Genomic DNA, 24061 nt, shown 5'->3' on the forward strand with positions numbered 1-24061 from the left:
AAGTACACAACACTATGATTTGATATACATATACATTGTGGGATGATTACCAAGATCAGGATAATTAACACATCCATCCACATAGGGTTTTTTGTTTTTTTTTTTTTTTTTTTTTTGCTGTTGTTCTTGTGAGAATGCTTAAGATCTAGTTTCAGCAGCTTTTAAGTAAACAATAGCATGTTATTAACGATAGGCATCAATCTGTACCTTAGATCCTCAGAACTCATTCTTCTTACAGCTGAAAGTTTGTATCCTTTGACCTACACCTGCCCATTTCCCAGTTCCCAGCTGCTGGCCACCACTATTCTACTTTCCATTTCTGTGAAATCTGCTTTTCAGATTCTGGCAGACAGACACAGAGATCTGCTTGTCTTGGGGCATCCACGAAAAGCCTCATAAGTCCCTCCCCTATTAAACCTGCCACCTACCAACTGGGAGCGGGCTGCCTTTTCCTGAAGTGTCTCCTTGCCCTGCCAGTGCAGGGCCAGTTTTGAATTTCAGCAGGAAGAACTCTCAAGGTTGTGAACCAACAATTATAAATCACAACACTGTGGTTTCAATATAACTAAATTGAACCACCTTGTATTATAAACCTCAGATCCTGAAATCCTAAGAAATAAAGCATTTAATCCTTGCATCTTTAAAAATTTTACAAAAGAGCACTAAATGAAGCTGTCATAATGTTAATAAACAATATGCAGTCACAATAAAAATTATAAACTTCAAGATGACATTCCTTTACATCCATTAGTTCATCTATTGCACCGCCACAAGACTGCATGACTCAAATACTTTGAATTTTTATTACAATAACGCTCAAAACACTTTAATCCTATACTACTACACTATAACATGCAATGGTAATATTCCAGCAATGAGAGCATGACTTGATTTCAGATTATGTCCAAAGGCCTCATTATTGTTTTCAATTTTAAGGGTATACATACTGCTTCCATGATCCTTGGTTCAGGGTATCTTATAAGATGTAAATTTAGAAACTATTTTAAGAAAATAGCAAAGCATAACAGTAAAACCACTCAATACACACTGATTGTAATTCTGGGTTTTTGTTGTCATTACTGTTTTTACATAGTTTTAAATATAAAATATCCACAAACCATAGTTATTATCTTTATCTTTCTTAAGCAACTTTAATCTATGTTACAGATTATAAATCTTTCATTGGTATTTTAGACTCTCCCAAATTGAATGCATATCACTAACGTTATAAAATTACAAGTAAAAAAGAAGAAAATTTCATGTGAGAAATTGTAATTTAAATTTCAGTTGAGGTACTAAAAAATTTTATGATCTTAATACACAAAATAAAACATCAGGCTACATAGTATATCTCAGAGCATTTGTATCTTTTTAATAGGTGTTTTCCAAATGATTGTTTTTAACACTGTATTTTTATTATAAAATCAGGTTAAGAAGTTTCCCTTCAACAGATGTTCTTCCAGAGAAAAAAATCTCTATATATTTCCCTCTTACATAATATTACACACAGTGAGTGAATCAATCATGTGAGTCTTAAGGGCAGTTTATCAATATTTCCTTAGGATTCTCATTTTTAGAAAGTTTGAGTTTAGACAAAAACAGGCAGGGAAACTCCTTTTCCTAGCTTTGAAAGCTTCCGTGAGGTGGCTAATTTCTGTGACAACTTGCGGCAAAAATCCAGCAGCCTACTGTTGACATTTTCATAGTAATTATAGATCAGGAGTTGGCTGGTTGGAAGAGCAAAAATGTGTCACATATGACATGGCAAACACTTGTTAATATTCTTTTTCCTTTTTATTAAGCTATAGTTCAAAATTGGAGGTAAAAATCAACATTGTGTAAAATAAATGAGAGCTTAAATATAGAAATCAGATATTTAAGAAAGACTGTCTAGAAATTGGGAATGAACACAATGAACACAGGATCTATAAGTGACATACTCAAAAAAAACTGTAGGAAAAAAGATTACACGTTGTGATATCAACTAATAGTAATAACCTGGGTTTTGGTATCTATATTAACTCCTATAGTTGATCTGAAGAGAACCAGTGACATCCTCATTCACTCACCCATATATTAATTTGTTTCATAAGTACACCTATACTTCTGGAGTGCAAGGCATAGACCTCTTAGGACACACGACTCTTTCCACTGCTAACACTGCCTCTCAAAAAGTATTCCAAGAGTTTAGGGAAGAGAAAGATTACATTTGACTATGGAAATCACAGAAGAGATTTGGATAAAAGAGAATATAAAATGGGCCATGAAAAATGAGAAATATTAGGAAAGAGATAAATAATCAGGCAAAGGACTTCCCTTCCAGATTCACAACTCACGAGAAAGCCACACAAAAAGCAGGTGCAGCAGGAAGACAGATGATAACTCAATTCGACCAGTGTGAAAAGTGAATGAAAGAGAAGATAAGGATGAGAAAGTAAATATGGTTCAGAGGCAGGACACGAAGGGCTTTTGGATTTGAGAATAGGACTTTTTTTTTTTTTTTAATTTTATCTGGTACTGACATTTAAATAGAAAACTCCTGGCAAGACCTGCCTGTCACCAGGAAGATCCCGGCTACCTCCCAAAGACCTCACACTGTGATATTACCTTGATGAATTTAACACCATCCAGGATCTGGCCTTCAGCCCTGACACCTCAGAAACCTGGTTCTGTCAGCAGAAAACATGTGTCAGCATGACTGGTACATTCTCTCCCTGAGGCCGAGCTACATTAAAATCAGAAGTTTGCTAGGTGAGCATGGAATCAAAGACAGAGTCTTTTTGTCATCCAAATGTTACAGAACATTAGACCAACCTTTAAAGTGACTGTTGTCTCTCTCTCCTGAGCACGGACAAAGCTTGCCTAGGTGAATTATTTTTCTCTATCTGATTTTAGACTCCTGATGAACAAGCTTTCTCCAAGCGTGTGTTATGATATTCAAACGGCTTACAATAACTCTAACGGACTTAGGACTCACATCCCCTCCAAGATGACTATACAAATGTATGGAGTGATCCATTATGTAGAAATTCCAGTTTATCTCACAGAGGGTAACTCTATTCACAGATTTTTGCAGGGCAATTTATAATTGCAGTTAAATGCAGTCCTACTCTCTAATAAATGAAAGGATGAATGGAAGTTTTTGAACATAGGAGTAAAAAAACCAGAGCTATAATGTGGGGAAATCAACTTATCAATGAACCTTTATCTTTTTTTATAATAATAATATTTTTTATTATGTTATGTTAGTCACCATACAGTATATCCCTAGTTTTTGATGTAAAGTTCCATAATTCATTATTTGCGTATAACACCCAGTGCACCTTTAAATGCTACAGGCAAGGAAAAGCCTAAAAACATGAACCTTTAAATGCTACAGGCAAGGAAAAGCCTGAAAACATGAAAGTCCTATACAAGACTAGCTTAAGTGAGAGATAAGGATTTGAGCCAAGGAAGAGTGAATTTGAGTGAATTTGTGGATTTGAAAAGTATTGCACAGAAGATCTTGACAGGACTTACACATGATTTGATTGGAAAGAGTTGGGTGGAAAACATCAAGATACCTTCAATAAAACGTTTCCTGTAATCGCAAGAGCATTAAAAAAAAAATCTTTGCACAGCTTTAAGATTGTCATAAGTTCTGTAGAAATGACTCTATTACACAACTCATCCGTATCTATGTTATAAATAATCACAGCAGAGAATCATGAAGGACTTGAATGTTGTATACAAATTTACATGTATCTGAACATTTTCTGGGAAAATGGTCATGGCTGTCCTCAAATTCTAAGTTTCTTTACTCCTGAATGATTAATGATTTTTGGCCCAGAGGACTAGCTTCAGAAAAATGTTGTTTTAATAACAGTAGAAACACTTTATTAATTATGTTGCAGAAGAAAAGCCCAATATCAAACAACAAAATTACAGGGAGTCCTAAAATAAATACAAAAAACAGCAGAGCATAGAAATAAATTTCTATGCCAAACTAAATACACATACATGAATTGTTTTAGTCTAATTATTGCCTCATTTCAAATATCCCATTATTCCAAAGGTTTTGTTTAAAAAAAATTATATTTGTTAAACAATGTGAAATGGAATTTATGGTGATATTTTATTTGCCTTTTATTGATGAATTTGAATTCCAAAAAGAAAACAAAAGTTTGTTAAAAAGAATCTGAATCTCCTTAACTAGCTGGTCAATTTTATATACAAGATTATTTCAGTTAAAAAATTATAATATTTTGGGGCATCTAGGTGTCTCAGTTGGTTAAGCCTCTGCCTTCAGCTCCAGTCATGATCCCAGGGTCCTGGGATGGAGGCCTACATTGGGCTCCCTGCTCTCTCTCGCTATCTCTGTCTCTATCTCTGTCTTTCTTTCTCAAATAAATAAAATCTTTATATAATATATTAAAATACAAAAACTTGGAAAATACGCTACTTCAAATTTGTATAACACACATAATTCTATCATCATATGTTCTTTACACCCCTTACTTTGGTTTCTATGTAATTTAGCCAATATCTATTTGAGAAAGAAACTTAGTAATGAACATATAGTTTATGACCATCTTAAAAATCAATCTTAGATGTTTTCACGTATTGGATAGTTTTAGGTGATACCAATATTGCTATGTCACTGTAAAAATTAAATTGTGGAATTCTTATCATGCCATCTAGGAGAAAGTTATTTAAATTTATAGTTTCATTCAAGTTAAAAAAAATTAAACTCACAAAATACAATAAAGACGGGTTTTTGTTCAACCACAAATACAAATCAGAAACATCACAATCTAGTTCAACAACAAAAAAGTAAAAATTAAATTACTTATTCAGTAGGAGAATTAAAAACAAACATGATTTAATTATACCTAAAACTATCCAATCCTAACACTACCTACTACTTACAAAGACTGCCCACGAAGAGTTATTTTTGGAGTCCAAGATGACAGGCTATAACGTTAGGAAACTTGAAAGACGTTCAAGGACACACAGGAAGGCCAATTAGAAGTCAGCAAATTACTTTTAACTCAAAAATATTAGTGTTTGAACAGCAAAATAATGGTCCCAGATCCCCATGGACATTAATTCTGCCTTCGATGATGTTTAATGTTTTACTCTAATTCTTATCTCGGTCCCACCAGGGGTACCAAGAGTAGCATCAGAGGTACTTTCGTCACCTTTGGCACTGACAGCAAGCTTCCTTTAGTGTTCTTCCAAATCCACATGTCAGAGTAAACAGCACACGTAAATAAAGGGACACTCACTCTAAGAATAAACGCAAGACTCTGGGCAGCAAAAGCCAGGTGGCTTTCTGCTCTTCAGAGCATACAAAGCAGTTCTGAAATTAGATTTCCAGATCTCATTCACTGACCTATAAACTGCTGTGGTTTTCAATGATATTCAAAATTTGATACATGGCATACATTGAAAATTAAATTCGTTTTCAAATACTTCTTATTCCCCCCTAAAATGGGCAGGGTATTTTCCCTTATCGTTACTACTAATTTGCTACTTGAATTAAACATGTCATTTTCCATTGGCAATTTTCCCATGTTTAAAAAAAAATTTACGTGGGAAAATGTGTGAAATAAACAAAACAAAACAAAATGAAACAAAACACCTTTCAATTCTGAAACAAATAACTTTTAAATGACAAGAACATTAGCTAGCAAAGTTGGCATGTTTAATCAACAAGGAAGTCTGGGAATAATATACTAAAATGTGTTGATCTATGTAAAAACATTACTTTGCCTAAAGTAACTTTCAAATTTCACAGCTTCCAAACACTTCCTCAGTTATCAGTGTGAAGTGTGCCTTAAATCACATAGTTTCAGTAAGTACAATAGTTCTTTAAAACCATAATGTATATAACAACTCAACTCCAAGAAATTGTATTTCATGTCAAAGAAAATTTTCTTAGGTAATACTAGCCTAATGTTTGTTGATACAATGTTCTAGAAAAGTTTTGCCTCAGGGAATGTTCATTTTAGGTGAATCTGACTGCCTCAGGGACATTTGTGGAGAATATCAGATGCTGCCAAGGGCACCTTAGACAGTCTTACTGAAAGACCAGGAGGTTGCCTATAATTTCATACTATACTGTATGCCATGAAAGGCCTATAAATATTCTCCTGATATTCTAAAACTGGTTCTTCAGCAGATGCTAATACCATGTGCCAAAATAATTAGCAAGCTCATATTTCAGAGTATCCTGCCTAGAGTATCCTATGTAAATATTTTGAAAGTCACAAAGTAGCCTGATGATAGAAAAGTTAAAGAGAGCTGTGATGAAGGGACTATCAAATTACTATATTTAGGAGCTCTAGCTAGTAAGCATTTTAGCGTATTTAGGAAGATAATGCTCTGTAATGTTTTATATATTTGGAGACACAATTAGATTAAGTTGTTACATTTTTAGTCCCTTTCCTTCTTTCAATCCTGCTAAATAATGGGCCTTTCCTCACGCTAAGAATAAAAAAAACCTACAGAATTATCTGGAACACTCAACATGTTCCAAAATTGACCACATAAATTCATTTTCATTTTTATCAGAGAATATTCCTAGAACCACTTATTTCATATAAATATTTAGTATAAAATCTAGCATCAAATAAGCTCATTATTACTTGACTTCAATCAGAGCAAAACACAGAAATCACTGAATTTTATTCACTCCACATTTTCTTCAGTCTGGCAGCTAACTAATCTTGCTACAAAAATCTAAAAACAGAGAATTCACTTCCAATGAAATAGTTCATACTTAATAACTTTAATGAAGTTCTACAAGGAAAAGTCTCCAGAATATATGTAAACAACAAAATTATTTTAAAAGCTAGAAACGCAATAACCTATCTTATGTTATGATGCAATTTCATTTCTTTTTAAGTCAACAGAATTACAACAGTCTTTGATATTCAACATGGAACACATAGAAAAATAAGTGATCTACTATGGACAGAAATTGGTAGGCTGCCTCAGCACCCACTCAACACTGATTACACTTGTTTATATATGATAATAATGTGTGAATTCCTGGTATTTAATTGTAAGAAATAATTTCTTTTCCTTGTCCACTTTTATCTACTTTGAAAATAAATCTACAACTGTAGGGGGTGGAAATTAGGCACAATGATGTCTAACCATTCCAAAGATGCTGTAGCTGTACATCGAAGTCAAATAACACCTATTGTAAGAACAATTAGTAGTCTTTTTAACAGCCACTCCTGCCTACATGCAGAATTTCATTGTGATATCAAAAGAGTCACTAATAAAAATGCCACCTGTGTGCAACTGTCATATGTAGTATGCCTATAGGGATAAAAATTATTCTTTGAACAATATTGTGCAATGCAACCACTGACTTTTCATTCACTAATATGACTTACTCTAAAATTAATGAAAGGCAGCCTACTGGAAGTCTTCTATTGTAGCTTCAAGAAACAGCTATCAAATTATAGTGAAATCATTGTCATATTGTGTAAGTGATGCTCCTTCAATAACTGTAATAAAAATTCCAAATCATTATCAATTTATTGGTCTAGCAGAAATGAAAATAAAGACAGTTATTGTGACCATTTAAAAGAACCAAATATAACATTTCAAAGGAGAGAGAAACAGTTTGTTTGTGATGACTCGTTCCAAGCACCCAATTGTTAATTAACAAGAATAAACAAACAAACATGATCTTCAGAGCTAGAGAAAGTAGGTTCTGACCACTAATCGTGGTCAGACTAATTAAGTTTACTGAAACTAAACTGTGCCATTTATAAAAGTAGATGAATAATGTCTACTTTATGTTATTAAAAGATTATACCAAAAAACTCAATTGAAGAATGGGCAGTTTTTTAAAAAGTTTAAGATAGAATTGCCATATGATCCTGCAATCCCAATTCTGAGTATATATCTAAAAAAATTGAAAGCAGGATCTTGAAAAGATGTTTAGATGCCCATGCTCATAGCAGCCTTTTTCATGAAAGCGAAGACGTGGAAGCAATCCAAGTGCCCGTCAATAGATGAAAGGATAAAGAAATATGGGCTATACACACAATGGAATATTAATCAGCCATAAAAAGGAAGAAAATCCTGCCATTTGCAAGAACGTGGACATCTTTAAGAGTATTATGCTAAGTTAAATAAACCAGTCACAAAAGGACAAGTACTGTTATGATTCCACTTAAATGAGATACCTAAAGTAGTCAAATTAATAGAAACAGAAAATAAAATTGTAATTGCCCGAGGCTGGGAGAGGGAAAAATGGGAAGTTGTTGTCTAATGGGTAGAGTTTCAGTTTTGCAAGATGAAAAAGTTCTGGACATTGGTTACACAGTGGTGTGGATATACTTAACACTACTGAATTGTGTACTTAAAAATGGATATGGTAAATGTTATGTCTTTTTTACTACAACTAAAACTAAAATACTTCCTAAAGATTATACTAAATGGGATAATATATTTAAATTGCCTGGCATATAATAGGTACCCAAAAATAGTATTACAGACCAGGATGCATTATAATGCAGTGTGTAAGGACAAGATAGTGGAGCCAAAATGCCAGCACTAGAGAGAATCCTGCTGATACCACCTGTCTAACTCTGAGCCTCAGTTCCCTTGCCTCCATACTGAAATAATAATTGGGCCTTCCTTACGAGATTGTTACTAATTAATACATAAAAACTTATAATACTACTGCCATTAGATAAACTCTATGAAAGTGCTTGTTATTCTTATGCTATTATTAATATCTATACAAGGAATAATCTGTCATTACTTAGTTATATTTTCATTATATTTATTTTATTTTAAATATTTTCCTCTTTTGATATTTTGAATGAGTACATTTTTACCATTATCTTCCCTCTATTTATGAGTAGAACTTTAAAAGTGGCTTATTCATACAAAGTATAAAAATGTATTCATTTAAACTATTTTAAAGGCTATTTGATTAGAGTAACAGCTATTGTTAAATAAAATATTCTAATTATTTCCAATTAAAGTTATAATAAAGTTGCATTTGTTTTTATAAGTATGAGCCTTTAGTTTCCCTGGCATTTTTTTTCCATTTACATTATTTTGACATTTTAGTTGATATATATATATATATATATATATATATATATATATATATATATATACATACATACAAACACACACATAGGTAGATATAGATATCATATAGATTTAATTATTACATAATTTAAGATTTTTTATTTCAACATAATTAGCACAGATGCTTAGTTTTCAAAAATAAAACAAGACAGAGGATATCCATTATAAAAAATAATACACCCAAGTTTAAATATAGCTTACTTTGTATGTTCAGAAAACATAAAGATATGGTGTTATTTTATTGACAAAATCCCAAAACAATCATCGAAAATAGACACGTTAGCATACAGTTAATTCCTAAATTAATATGAAGAGTTTAAAAGAAGGTTATGGGGAAAAAAAGACTTACATATTTGTTACTTGCTATTTGATTATGTGTAGAAAATATACATATATACTAAATTTAAGTTCCTTTTCTAATTTATATCATTAGTAAACCAAACTCTCAAATAATAGAAACTAACAAAATAATAAAATTACAGATTGGTGTAATAGCAAGGTACTTAGTATTTTCTTTTGCATATTTAAACAGTATAACTTTAAAATCAATAATGTTTCTAATGAAGCAGTCATGAAAACATAATATTAAATTTTATTGAATTATCCCTATTTTACAATAAGAATGATAATACTGATTAAAAATATCCAAAGCACACAAACTACACACAAAAAAATAAAAAGAGTCTACCTCGCTCAAATTCTAAAGATTTTTTTTTTAAATTTGTGGTTACTTTCAATACTATTAAATAGACCAGTGAAATATCATGGTGTTATTTCCAAAGGAGGAAATAAAAATGTGCATTAGGCCATAATCCCTAGATTCTGAATAGACAAATCAGCTATAAATGTTCAGAAGTGGGAGACAATATTTCTGGTAAAGGCCATTATTTCCTTGATAAAGTAAACAGCTTGTGAGTAGGATATCAAAAGCCAGGTGATTTCCAATGGAAGAATGTTGAGGAAAGCATCATCCTTTGGAAGAAATTACATGACTGCAAAGGCAAAATGGTTTTATAAAGATTCTTTACCTTTCTACAATGTATATTTGTATGCTATATTATTATTAATTTAATTATAAGATATTCTAAGTGTGAGCAAAATATCAAACAAAAATTTTGTAATCATTTATGAAATAATCATGCCCTGGATATATACATGAAAGAAAAAGAAATACTAAAGCTTTCATTTTGCAAGCATGAGGAAGTAATCAAGGATCTCTTAAAACAAAAAACAACAACTTAACAAAATAGTCCAATTTCCCATCTCTGCTTATGATCCAGGCAAGGAACTCAGTCACGTCTGATGTCAAGAAACAAACTCAAAAGCATAAAGCTTCTTCTATGGCACATCTGTCAAATCTTACTTTGTGCACCATCTTGTAACTCTCCCAGAGACACTAATGCTAAAGAGATTATTTTCTTTGCTTCCAGGACTAAGAGCTGCACGAATCCAGCAACGGCATCATTTCTAGTACTATTCCAGGGAAAGGTACTTTGCATTTAATCATACTTGCCGGGTTTTTTTTCCCCCCTGCATTAGAGGAAATACAACCTTGTGTAGAGAATATTCTCTTTCAACTAAGGGGAACAACAGGTAAATTCTTTTTTGGTTTTTTTTTTTTAAGATTTCATTTATTTATTTGACAGAGAGAAAGAGAGACAGGGAAAGAAGAGCAGGGGGGTGAGAGGGAAAAGAAGAAGCAGACTCCCCGCTGAGCAGGCAGTCCAGTGTGGGGCTTGATCCCAGGCGGACACTTAACCAACTAAGCCACCCAGGTGCACCAACAACAAATAAGTTCTAATTCCTTCCCACCAGTCACATTACCTATCTGGACCTATGACCAAAGATCCATAACCTTAAAAAAAAAAAAAAAAAAAGTTTTCACAGAAGATAACGCTAAATGATTTCACTAGAAAATAGGACTTGTCATCAGATGAAGGCTCTCCTTAAAAAATCTATGTGCATGTTCTTCTTTGATCTGACCTCCAACATTTCCTCTTAGATATTAGCAAACTACTACTCCCTCAAGCTCCTACATCCAGAACCTTAGATACTCTACGCTCCAGTTCAACTCTGAATAGAGGACAGAGGGGTAATCTGAAATTAGGGAGGGAACGAGACAGAAGGAAAGGCAAGCAACTAATGGGAATTGACAAAAATTCCTATCCATGAGCGCAGGGAATAATTTCAAGAGACACTTAGACGGATGAAACAGACATAGTTGTTACCAATATTTTCCTCCAGGTAACTGGCTTTGCCTTCTTTCTTTTACCGTTAATCCTTTCCCATTAGAGATGACATTCTACAGTCTCCCTTTTAGCTAGGTATAGCCATGTCACTGAGTTCAGGTCTGTGAGATACACACAGAAGTCATGTGGGATGACTTCCAGGTAACTTGTAGGGGTAGCTGCATGTCCTAGACCTTCTCTTCAATCCTTCCTGCTGGGTAGGAAATGACAACTGATGATAGAAAATACTGAAATGGTTAACCCTGAAAGTTCGGACGTGGACAGCTCATTTCATCAAGCTGACTTCAACCATTACATGGCTGGGAAATAAAATTCTATCTTAGTTCAGGCATGTTGATTCAAAGCCCCTGTTTTGCAAGAACTTAACCTATCTCTCACTAATGCATTGGCAATCGTAGGTGAGGCAGAAGTCAAAGACATAAATCTGGACTGTCTGTAGAATATCTGGATTCAGGCATACAACCATTAAATGAAGTGCAGTACTTGAAAAAGTGGGAAGATATTGGTGTTTAACATTACTTAGTAGGCAGCAAAAAATATTTAAAGACTTTAGAGCAAAAATTTATGTGGTCAAAGAGAAACTATAGGAAAAGAATCGGATGAATTGACAGAGAGAGTGCCAAGATGCATATAATTCCCATCTACTGTTACCACTCTAAAATTGAACATGACAGTTTTGGCACAGCATTTCCATTTTAGAGCATTTTGAAACTTATGGACTAAACCAGTTTTGTTCTTGCAACCTTATATTTCATATAAAATTAAATTTTCATTCACATTACAGAATTGTGTTGGCAGCAGTCAGAAATGGAAATGGTCAATAAAAAGCAATACAGTTCTAAAAGCCTTTACTTAAGGACTGTGCAGATGGCAACGCACACTTAATATAATGTTCCTTTATTTATTAAGTACTTTTCTAACGCTAACTCCGAGCCTGTCACTGTGCTAATGCTAGGTGAACTGTAAGATTTTTTTTTAAAGATTTATTTATTTATTTATTTATTTATTTATTTATTTATTTATTTGAGAGGGAGAGAGAGAAAGAAAGAGCATGAGCAGGAGAGGCAGAGGGAGAGAATCCCAAGCAGACCCCACACTGAGCACTGAGCCTGATGCAGGGCTCTATCTCACAACCCTGAGATCACGACCTGAGCAGACACCAAGAGTTGGATGCTTACCCAACTGCACCCCGGCACCCCAGAACTGTAGGTTTTTTGAGGGGAAAGAGACTACAATCTGTAACTGTAGAGAGTTCAGAGTCTAATAAGGAGCAGAATCTGCAAACTAGGAGAGGTAGAAAGAGTAACAAAAAAAAATAAAATAAAATAAAAAGAAAGGATTTTCATAAATGGAAAAAATGTAGGTAAATACTCCAAGAGCTTAAAGGAGTTGGATGGTGTGCATAGAAGATTCACAGATCAGACTTTAGAAAATAAATACATAAAATGTAATAAAACAATTCTAGCCCAGATCATGAAAACTAAAGCTGCATAAGAACATAAAATGTTACTCTGAGTCAGAATCATGAGATCTAAAAGCAGTCTTACCGTAGTCTTATTGTCAAGAGTAGAAAAACAGATGCTTCATAGCAATACATGATGTTCTTTTGGTGTATCAGGTAAAAAGCTTAAGTGTGTAATCGCAGGCAAGCTGACTTCTCAGAAGAACCAGAAAGACATGTAGTGACAGCACATATGATAGCAAAGGAGACTGTGTTTGTGTGAAATGCGGAAAACTAAACTAGGGGAAAAAAAAAAAACTAAAAAACTTGTCTTAACAACATTTTAGAGGGAGTGCCTATTTTCTAATTAGCATGTAAAAAATATCTGCAATAGGATATATAATCACTTTGGTTTCCTGATGATTTCATCTGTTACTTATCTGAAGACATACACATACAAAGTATATATATATAATACATGCATATTTATGCATAAACCTATGTATACATACATATAAATGTATAGACATACACAAAGTAATTTATTTCTTATTCCACTTAGTCACACTTTCCTAATAATTCACTAGAAGTTAGGAGACCTGGAGAGTTAAAAGTGTTGTGTACTTCCCTATAATTTCTCTCTGTTGGAATGAAACCAAAGCAAATTGAGTCAATTTTGTACTCAATTCAGATGGGATCTGACAATGTAATACCAGTTCTACCTGACAGTCCCTTCCCAGAAACCAGCTGATCAGTGGGTATTCTCTGTTTTCCTCATGTGACATCTGACTTGACAAAACCAATTTTAACTGTTGAGTATGGTAGTGGTGGGGGGGGGGGGTAAGGGGTTGGTTAAGAGTGGGTTAAGGGAGTGGAGGTTGTACCACAACCATTGCTTAACTAGGACTCAGATGTCATGGATTGGGGTCAGAATATCACATGGGACTAGCCCTTTGCTGCTGTAATAACTCACTAGCCCCAGAATCTTCAAAGACTGCCTATTGCTTTTCTTATAGTCAATTGCCTCTCTCTTGATTGAGTCCTCTAATGACTTAAACAATACAAATAATAGTCGAATATAAAAAATATCGCCTGCTACAGTCTTTACCAGGTCTGATCTGCAAATATGTATGCTATATACACTTTCATGGATTTGTAAACTCAGTGTGGCCCATAGTCATCAAAAGATCAAAAGAGAAAAAAAGATCAAAAGAAAGAGAAAAAAACCCTTGTGGGAATGCAACAGAGTAACTGTGAAGAATTGCCAAGGACAGCCTATGGGCTCAACTATGATAAAATATAGGTAATGGTTACCACAGTTAAAAATATTGTTTCACAGTGAGAAACACTAAAAATGTACTCTTTTTATCCAAATTAGATATTCATTATTGAGAAAGTGTTCCTGAACAGAGAGAATAGTGGTTTGATTTGTTCAGCTTCTCCAGTCACTAATAATTCTTTATTTTTGTTACATATTGTTGGAAAGTGAAGTGGTAAGATTTTCCTTCCTACTGTCAGCACACCCCAATATATATGAACATGAAGTCATCACATTGCACAACTTAGATATCTACAATTTTGTCAATGATATCTCAACTAAGGAAAGTAATTTTAAGAAAAGGTACCACAAAGGAGAAGCCCTCATGCTAAAGGTATGCTGGCTGCTCCAGAAGTACAACCAGGGTGCATTATAATAAATCTAAGGAAAGTACTGAGATAGTATTCTTTAAAGGTTCTGTTTGAATCTTAATGCCTTCTAAAGCAATGAAATACTTTACTTGGAGTAGGTATAGAAACTAAGTATTCATTTACTAACTAATAGCAGTAAAAGTTGATAGACTCTCAGGGGGCTTTACTCCTCTAAAGCCACTAAGTGGCAGGAAATATCCCTCCCCATCAGCCATTATTTCTCAAATAATCTGTATACTCTACTAAGATGAAACCTCAACTCAGATGAGAAAAGGAAATAAAAAGAAAAAAAAAGTTAAGAAAGGTTACTTTACTATCCAATATATCCAAATCAGGCATTTTATTAAGTCAACTTCTAATTTGAGTGCCTCTGAGACACTTAAACCTGTGTTTTACATTTTCACAACACTTTACATGCCCTGTAACTTAAGGTTGAGTTTTTAAAGTCAAATTGTTAACACTTTTTTATTGCTTTCAATATATCTAAAGGGTATTAAAAACTACTTAAGGAGTAAGTGTAAACTGATGTTGATTGTGGATTTTGCAAGAAGAATGGCAACCATTTCTTAAAACAGTGTTCAAAATGAGCTCCAGGTTTTCATTTGTCTGTTTTGTAAGATGATGGGGTTGTGGTTATGATTTTCTTTGACTTTTTTTTTTTTTTTAGAGGCGTTTAGGTTCACAGAAAAATTGAGAGGAGGGTACAGAGATTTCCCATATACCTCATGCCACAACAAAAGCATAACCTCCCCATTATGAACATTCCCTACCAGAGTGTTACATTTGTTACAGTAGATGAATCTACATTGACCATCATAATTACTCAAAGTCTAGAGTTTACCTTGGAGTTCACTCTTGGGGCCGTACTTTCTATGGGTTTGGGCAAATGTATAATGATATGTATCAACCATTACACAAACATACAGAGTATTTTCACTGCCCTAAAAATCCTCTGTGCTGCAGCTGTTCATCTGTCCTCCCGCCCACTACCTCCACTCCCAGGTATTTTTGTTGAAAAATAAATTTAATCAGAAGTATTTGAACGTCAATGTATGGGTACAGTTCTGACTTTATCATGTGAGTTATTTGAAATTAGCATGGCCATCATTGCCGCTTACACTTTTATTATATTGCTTCCTACATTATATTGCTTCCTATCTTTTTTCTGTCCTTCTTAATTACAGCATGTACTTTAGTGAAGTCATAATATTTAAGATTGATAAAGGTATTTTATCATTCATTATCAATTAATTCATTGGTTTCCAAATTCCAAACTCATTCATTACATGATTAAGGGTATAATTTAATTGACTTATAAAACACAAATATTTGAATTATGCAATATACAGACCATTTGATTCAGGAGCTAGTGATTTTGTTTTCTCATAATGATCTCAGATTTTCAGTTCTCCTAATAGGCGTGAATGTATTTACATATGCAAGAATGGGTGAAGGAATTCCTTACACCTTTTCTTTGTAAAGGTAGTATTCCCACAACTGCTCCACTGGGGAATCTTGTGTTCTTGATTTTATCACTACTCACCAGAACTAAAAAAGTAGCAAATGTCATGTAACCAGTGTATCTACTAAATATTCCTTGCTGCTGAAAGTTTTTTGTTGTTTGCTTTATTTTAAAATCACATAATTATACCCTGAACATAACATTCTGGTTCTATCTACCATACTTATTTTTTAGTGAGTTGACTTCTCTATATTTTTAAGTTAAACTTATATTCTTCCTAAAACATACGAGTTAGAACATCCACAGGAGTTTTTTTATGTGTGTTTTTTTTGTTGTTGTTGTTGTTGTTTGCAAAAGGATAAGTTTTCTGTCTATATAATGACATTCTGTACACTTTGAAGGGCAACAAAACTTTATTCAAAGAGAATTGCTAGGATAAAGTGGCCAAAATTATTTGAAGTTTCTTCTATGTTAAGCTTGACTTCGGTTTAATTATTTTTCTGTGATTTATATTGAGGAAATTGAGAAAATGAGTCATCAATGGCAGTGCTTCCTGTGTTCATCTATTCTCACATAGTACTTCCTTTCCGTGCACCTTATTCCTAAAGCTTTATTATACATAACATATAGTTATATATTTATATTACATGTATTATATAAAAAGTACATTGATCTTAAAAACCATTCAATTAAAATATAATGATGGATTGTATTTTCAAATATTATTCAAAATAGTTTTCAAATATGATTCAGAAGAAGATATAGTTCAAACTTCCCTTTAGGAGTTACTTGTAAAATAATGTTGCTTGTGTAAAATAGCCACACGAAGAAAGGTAAAGCTTAATTCTAGTCTTGGTTATACCTAGGCATTCCAAAGATTTTTTTTGTAAATGAAATCAACTATATTTTGGGGAGAGAAAAGTAAACATAAGTACTCCAGTTAAATTGTTTCTAAAAGAAGAGGTTGATTCCCTTGTTTCTTTGCCTTTGTATAAACTAATTATGCAAATCCATTACTTAAGATATCAATGCTGATACAGAACACTTAAAGGTAGATTCATGCAGCACAAACGTATTTCAAGCAATGCCTCATTTCCAGATGAAAATGAAAAAAATAAACAATATCTTAAATGATACAGGAAAAAAAAAAAAAAAAGAAAAGCTAATGATTCCCAAAAACCAATCTGTACATTAGCAGTGAGGTGGATGGTTGAAAGACAGATTCTATATTATGCATTCTGAGTTGAGATGTCACACTATCACCATACATTTTATCATGTTAAGAATAAGCAACAGGTGGTTACAAGGGGAGAAAAAAAGATAGCACTTATCTTCTCCATGCCCTCCAGAAGTTATCTTTACAAAACATAATTATCTTACTAAAATGGTAATGCTAAAACCTGATATACCTTTTATGTAGATAATTATTATATTTTCATTATTGCATGTGCTTCAAATCAGATATTTGCTAAAAATATTTCAGTAAATCCTTTACTTAAATTTAACATATACTTTTAATGTTTTTTCTTCCCCCCAGAGATCAAGTAAGAATAACTGAAAGTACTAAAGGAATAAATGCTCTACTCTGTCTATAGAAGTTGGCTGAATGATTCCTGGAATATTTAATTAGTTCAGGCAACTCACCTTGCCTCCATAGTTTAAATCAAACACGTTTACAAACTGCTCAAGTGTAACTGGTTGCTCTTAATAATACAGTAAAGGAATTTGAATAAATTCAGAGAATACTAAGATATTGAAGATTTAAAGTATATTTTAGAGAAAAAAGCCTAACATTTATTTTAAAGGATTTTCAAGCACCCATTAATAAATAAAACGTCATTATGTGAAGCATTGTTCAAATAATGACAAAATCTTCAATATTTTTTTTCCAAATGAAGACGTAATAAGCAAAAATTCTTCCCCAGAAGAATTGCTTGCTTTTTTGATGGTATTCAGTATTAGCATAAACCAAAATAAAACAAATGTGTAAAGGATTTCAGTTAGCACTACGATGATGCTTAAGCTCTGTTCATAAAGCATGTAAGACAAAGCCCTCCATTAAGTATTACCATTCTCATGACTATTTTCATCCCTGTACCCGTGCCTACTATCAATGAGCTATGCCTAATTTTGAAGTAAAAATTAGCGTCTCTTCAGGAATCCCTCTGCCAGAATCAGCTACGCGTTTGGGCTCTTCAGTTAATTCACGTGAGGGGTGTCGGGAGAAGGGGGTAGAGGAGCCAGGATGAAAATTCATCTAAGCTTCCATTTATTTTCCCAAATCGTGACAGAGTGTGAGCTGATGGAAGAAGTTAACTCATCTCCACGTAGGGCAGGGCAGATGGACTCCACAAGAAATCCTCTCAAATGTCACAGTAAAGGTTGGCAGTGTGTCTGTGAATCACTCTCGCTTCCTTTCGGGCCTTCCGGGTTTTAAAGGGTGGGCTGGGGGCGGTCATCAACTGCCAGGGCAGCCACCTCACTGGGACAACCAAGTTGAATGCTTGGAGGTGAACCGCGCTTCTCAAGCCGGCGGCTCTTCCTCGGCTGCATTCAGAGCAGGTGGGAAAAAATGACTGGCAAGTCACGGCCACTGACTCCAAGGCAAACAAACGTCTCAAAATCTGCCTCGGTCTTAATAACCCTTGAGGAAACTCCCCAGGGGAGTCTACAGTTTAACCCTTTCAGAGCTACCACCTACGGAAGTACCCCCTTCACGACCCCCCCCCCCCGCCCCACCGGGCGGATTTTCCGGCAGTGATTCAATTCGGAATAAAACGGTATCGAATGCGTTGTACACATGTTCTGTGTTAAAGTTAATGCCGAAGCACAAATCTGATCAGCAATTTTATGTAATCAGGAGCAGTTCAACTTCTGCTCACTGGTGCGGCCAAACAACCTCCCACCCCTTAGAGAGCCGGCATTTATAAATCTTACATCTTCCTACCTCCTCCCTCAAATTCCTTAATGGACCATTAGTAACGGGATCGATCCTAGTTACTTCAGTAGCAATACATCGCAAAGGCGCATCTGCCGTGTTTACTATTGCCAGAAACACCATTCAAAAGTTCGGAAGGTAGAGCCAGCACTTCGCAAACCTTTGGGGGCAGAGGGAGGTGGGGAGGTACAGTGGCAGAGTGAGGAGGTAGGAGGCAAGCGGGAACCTGGTGAGACCTGAACTCCGGCGCAGCCAGCAAGCAAGCCTTCCCCGTGCACCACCCGGGAGGGGGTCCTCGCAACTGCCAACTTCTCCAGCCCCTAAGCTCCGCCGCGACTCCCGCAACCCCTCTCCTAACAAAATCGAGCCCACTGTCCGCCCACCCCCCAGCCGCCGCGGCCCCCGCCTGCGAGCAGCGCGCTCTTGTGTCCGGGGATGGGGGTGCGCAGCACTTACGTCTCGGAATTTGTTCCACTGTCCGACTTCCTTGTCATACTGAGAGATCGTGGTGAGCCATTGTTTATCGTCCAGAAAATTACCGCCGTCCGACCGCCCCCCGGCCGCAGCCACCGCCGCGGCAGCTGCGAGAGCCTGACTGCACCAAGCGGCTGCACACACACACAATACGGCTGACACCTTGAGCATCTGGGAAAGGAGACACAACCGGGGGGCGGAGGGGGGGGGCAGTGTCAAACAAGGGGTAAGAAGACCGGGATACCCGGGAATACATGCATCAACGACGACGGGGGTAAAGGGAGGAGGAGACAAGCAGGGACAGGGTGCCCCCTCCCCGTAGGTTTTACCCCCAAACCCGGGCACTCACACACACGCAGACCCGCAGACCCGGGGGAGGAGAGGTGGGAATAAGGGAGGAAGCCCCAGCTGCAGCACCCCGAGCGGGCAAAAGAATGCTTCCAGGCACATCACCTTGTGAGCCTGCACTGAGCTCGCAGCTCCTGCTGGAAATGCAGCCCGGCTCTGCCAACTCGCTGCTTTCAGGAGCTGCTGCACGCGCCGCTGTCTGGAGCGGTCCACTCAGCTCTCTGCGCCAGGCGCGCTCCCCGCATCTCCACCTCCCCCCGCGCGCTGTTCTCTCGCTTACTCCCCTTGCTTCACCCTCCCTCCCCCAGCTCCTTTTTTTATTTTTTTCCTCTCCTTTTCCCACCTCCTCCTATCCCACCTTCCTCTCTCTGGATCCGAGCTGCAGTCGACTCCGGATGCGACGCTCGGCTGAAGGCAGAGGATGCGGTAGCTCCTCGCCTAGGAATCCTTATCTGCTTTATAACCTCTCCCCTCCAGACGAGGTTCTCACGTTCGCGAGACTGCCTGAACATTCTCTCTGCTCCTGGGCTGATTTAACACAAAATATACTCTAGCTCTCTTAGTTGTTTCTGCTCTGTGATTTCGAAGCTGGTCACTCAGACGTGGGAAATGAGATCCGAAGAAAACTTTATGCATCACCAAGTCAAGAATCCCTTGGAGTTTATGTCCTGTAAACCTCTTGGACTGAGCTCCACCCTAAGACAGAGCCGTATCTGTAGGGTCTTGGGAGATGTGTTTAATGCCAAAAATTAAAGAATGTTTGAGTAAACTTCTGGATTATAAAAGGGTGCGGACTTTCACGTTAAAGAGTGGAAGCTATTTTCTTTCTTTCTTTTTTTTTTTTTAACAGAGTATCATTAGTAGGTAGGAAGTTTGAGGACACCTAAAATTTCCCCAAGCCATAGATTATTTCCCCTTAAAAACTCATTGACAACTGTATTTTATGCTCTAGGACCAGAATCAGAAACTTTAAAATCCTAATCTATGTCTCCCTACTGAAAAATGGAAGAGCATTTTCAAGACCGAATACTAATTTTGCTTTCCAAACCTCCATTTATGACAAAATACTTGACTTTTCATTGCTTCTCCACATATTCAAAATAAGCTGGAAGGAAATCACTAATTAGCCCCCTGTAAACAGAATCTGATGAAGAGAATCTCTCCCACAGACTGGGAGGAGTTAGGTGAAGTGAATATTATATGTAAATCAGGAGATCTATGAAGACTAAAAGACCATAATAACATTATGTACCTCTGTTTGAATTTATTAGAGGTTACTTCGCTAAAACTGTATCTCCCAAAGCTATGACCCTTGAAAATTTTATGTAGTTTCCAAAACTTCAGGAGCTAGTTGAATAGCAGCAGTACCTTCCACTCATATTTTCTATTTCCATCTCAAATAACATTTGTGTAACACTTTTCAAACTGTATTAAAATAAGAATCAAACAGCATGCTTAACATTGATTTCTATTTTTTGTAAATATAGGATTTTAAATGCATATTATAATATATAAATTAAATGAAAGGAAAACAAAGATATTTTCCTCAAATGCCACTGTTTCCACTCTGATGAAGGGGGGAAAAGAGAATCTACAAGTGCAATTCATAGACTCCCTGACTGATATAAACTCACATCCAATAACTTTAAAAACACTGACGTATACTAATTCTCCATTACATTTATTTCAGTCTGGTCACAGCTGGCTATGTCATGTACTTCAGAATATTCTGAAGCAATATCTTGCTTAAGACATCATTTAGACAACCATTGATAGGTCCACCCTCCACTAACCCCTCTTTCAGTTCCCTATCCTTCAACCGCCTACATCCCTATCTTCACCTCTCCACCTCAAAATATGAAGTATTTTACTCTCGATTCAATGAGAATATTTTAACATGTTTAAAAACCTCACTCTTTTTTTAAAAAAATTAAATCTAATGGGAAAAGCAGAAAAAAATATGCCTTAGATGAAATTACAATGCACAGCAGAAGTTAAAATTGTTAAACTGAAAATTACCTTCTAGTCTTTGTAAGCTATTTTTTTTAAAAAAAGATGTATGTTATTTGCTATAAAATATTTGATGAGGGATAATGCTCTAACACTCCTCCACCCCTCAATGTTAGCATCTATTATATTTTTCAACATAAGTATATATTTACCCCCCAAATGCATGTATTTCATTGCTGACCCTGATATGTTCATAGAATCTTTTCACATCTAGCTTTCACTGCTTGTACTTATCTTGGGAGAAAAGCCTCTAATAGGGTATCAAACTCCATATCTGAAGGTAGAGCAGGATTTACCAACAAACTGTGGATTTGAAATGCTGTAAGTCAAAAGAAATAGAGTGAGTGCACTTGTGCTGATCTGGTCTGGTTCAGTTCATCTGCTACAACTACTAGCAGAGCTTCTTTAAACCTCTACCATTCTTCTAAAGCCATGCCATTGTTAAGGTTAAGTTTCTGGGCAAGTTAGTAGTGAGAATAAAAGTCCACTAAGTGTGATGATTTAATGTATTAATCACAGGGAAGTCTCCTTTCGGTTTCTCTATATTACTGAATGTTTGGGTCTTCAAAGAGCCTGCTTTAAAAATTTAAATAATCCTGAGAGAATTCACACTTCAGTTAACACCTTGGTTATCAGTTAACACCTCAATGGAAATTAATTGAAAGCTTGTGGAGAGCAAAACACAGCAGGGAAGAATACAGGAAGAGTATTAAGTGGGAGGTAATATATGGGAGGGGTAGTTAGGAACCTTACAAGTCAAAGTAGGTTGGCACCAATGGGAATAATTCTCTGACTGCTTCCCGGTTTTAGTGAGAATTTTCATGGGGAACTGGAAAAGCTAAAAAAGTACAAAGTGGAGTGGGGTGTTTGGGGTGAGCAGAACAAGACACCAGAAGTAAGTAGGGAGAGCTTGGTTCTGTGTTTCTGATCATGCTTTACAAAATTGAACCTCACAGTAAGACTCAGGTATTCGGATTCTCAGTCCCTTTTCTGTCACTTCTGTCACTTCATGACAAATAAGTTTTCATACACATTATAAAAAGCCAATATTAAGGCCATTCCAAGCTTGAACCTTACTTCTATATTTGTTTCCTTAACCTTTTAACTCTTCTTGTGCTAAACATTAGGTTAATCAACTAACAAATATCTATCATCAAATATGTGCAAGATATTTTAATGGAAATTATTTTTATACTAAATCTGTTTCTTCTCTAGTTTTACTTACCCTCATTTTTAGGTTTGCCATAGTCCTAGAACAATAAATACTAAGTATATGGTGACAAGGCATCTATTTATAACCACCTTTGAGATTGGGATCTGTGAAGACCTGAATGGAACTCCCTATCTTTAAATTCATACACACACACACACACCCTTTAGTTGTCTTAATAAGTTACCTTTCTTTCGCAGCTACTACAAAAATGCTATTCCTATCGTGTGACTATATAGAACAGTTCAAATCATTGCATCGTCCACGTGCTAGGCACTTTACATGCATGCTACCCTTTATTCCTCACGGCTTGCTCAGGATCCCATAGTTAGTAAACACCAACGAAGGATTTTTGAGGGCCTATGAAGTCATCGAGAAAGATGATGCTTTCAAGTTTTCTCTCTCTATATAGAAACTTCTCTGTTTGGATCTTTTGTTTATGTTCTTCCATTCCACTGCCCCCATACCCTTCCTCTCCTACTTGTGCATTCATTTAACTTTATTTCAGTAAGAGTGAGGACTCATCTCTTGGTACTCAAAGAAAGATGGGATGGTTAAATCAAGGGGCTTGGTAAAAGTAAGACAGAAGTCACTCCACTTCAATGCTGAGTACCTCAGGCCCTGACTCAAATGACCTCGTCCACGCAGACCCCCAGTCTCAACAAAAGCAAGCCTGGAACCCAGCAGGCAGTCTACCTGGTTGGCTGAGAAGAAAATTAACCCAGACTGCTCCCCTCTTCTCTGCCGGTGAAACAAATGGTGTTTGCCTTTCCATTACAGCCAGCTGGTGGAAGATAAGGAGAGACGGGCAGTAAGGGGCTTTGTAGAGTATCTGAGGTCACCAGAAGCTGTGGTTTAATGATAGATGAGTGATCCTAAAGGCACAAGTTGGCTACGTATGAAATATTTTGTTATAAGGTGAGGGAAACAGTACTTGATCTATAAAAGTCAACCATCTAAGAGTGGTGCCTGATGCCAAATCCAAGAAGTTGAGCTCATGAGCTATGAGCTTGAATTCAGCATATAAAAAAGAAAAAAAAAATGAAGCAAAACTCTGGGTATTAAAAATTCAGAAGGAAATTAAAGGCCTGCCAACATCATCATAAAAACATGTCAGGAAGGAGCATTCTGT

At 35.9% G+C, this 24061-nt stretch overlaps 1 protein-coding gene across 2 annotated transcripts in view; it reads right to left on the bottom strand.

Moving 5' to 3' along the window:
• SPOCK3 (SPARC (osteonectin), cwcv and kazal like domains proteoglycan 3) overlaps nt 1–20151 on the bottom strand; it is a 447127-nt gene extending 426976 nt beyond the window's left edge. The window contains exons 1-2 of one of the 2 annotated variants that reach the window (XM_057310163.1): nt 20068–20151; nt 19344–19532 (exon numbers count right to left, since the gene is read on the bottom strand). In XM_057310163.1, the coding sequence (XP_057166146.1) occupies nt 19344–19532 (189 nt within the window). In that variant the 5' untranslated portion in view covers nt 20068–20151. Of the gene's footprint in view, nt 1–19343; nt 19533–19814 lie in introns of both variants that reach the window. The other variant, XM_026485616.4, reaches the window with a different exon arrangement.
• Between the last annotated feature and the right edge of the window lie 3910 nt (nt 20152–24061).

Source organism: Ursus arctos, unplaced genomic scaffold (assembly GCF_023065955.2).
Source record: "Ursus arctos isolate Adak ecotype North America unplaced genomic scaffold, UrsArc2.0 scaffold_11, whole genome shotgun sequence".
Classification (NCBI taxonomy): Eukaryota; Metazoa; Chordata; class Mammalia; order Carnivora; family Ursidae; genus Ursus; species Ursus arctos.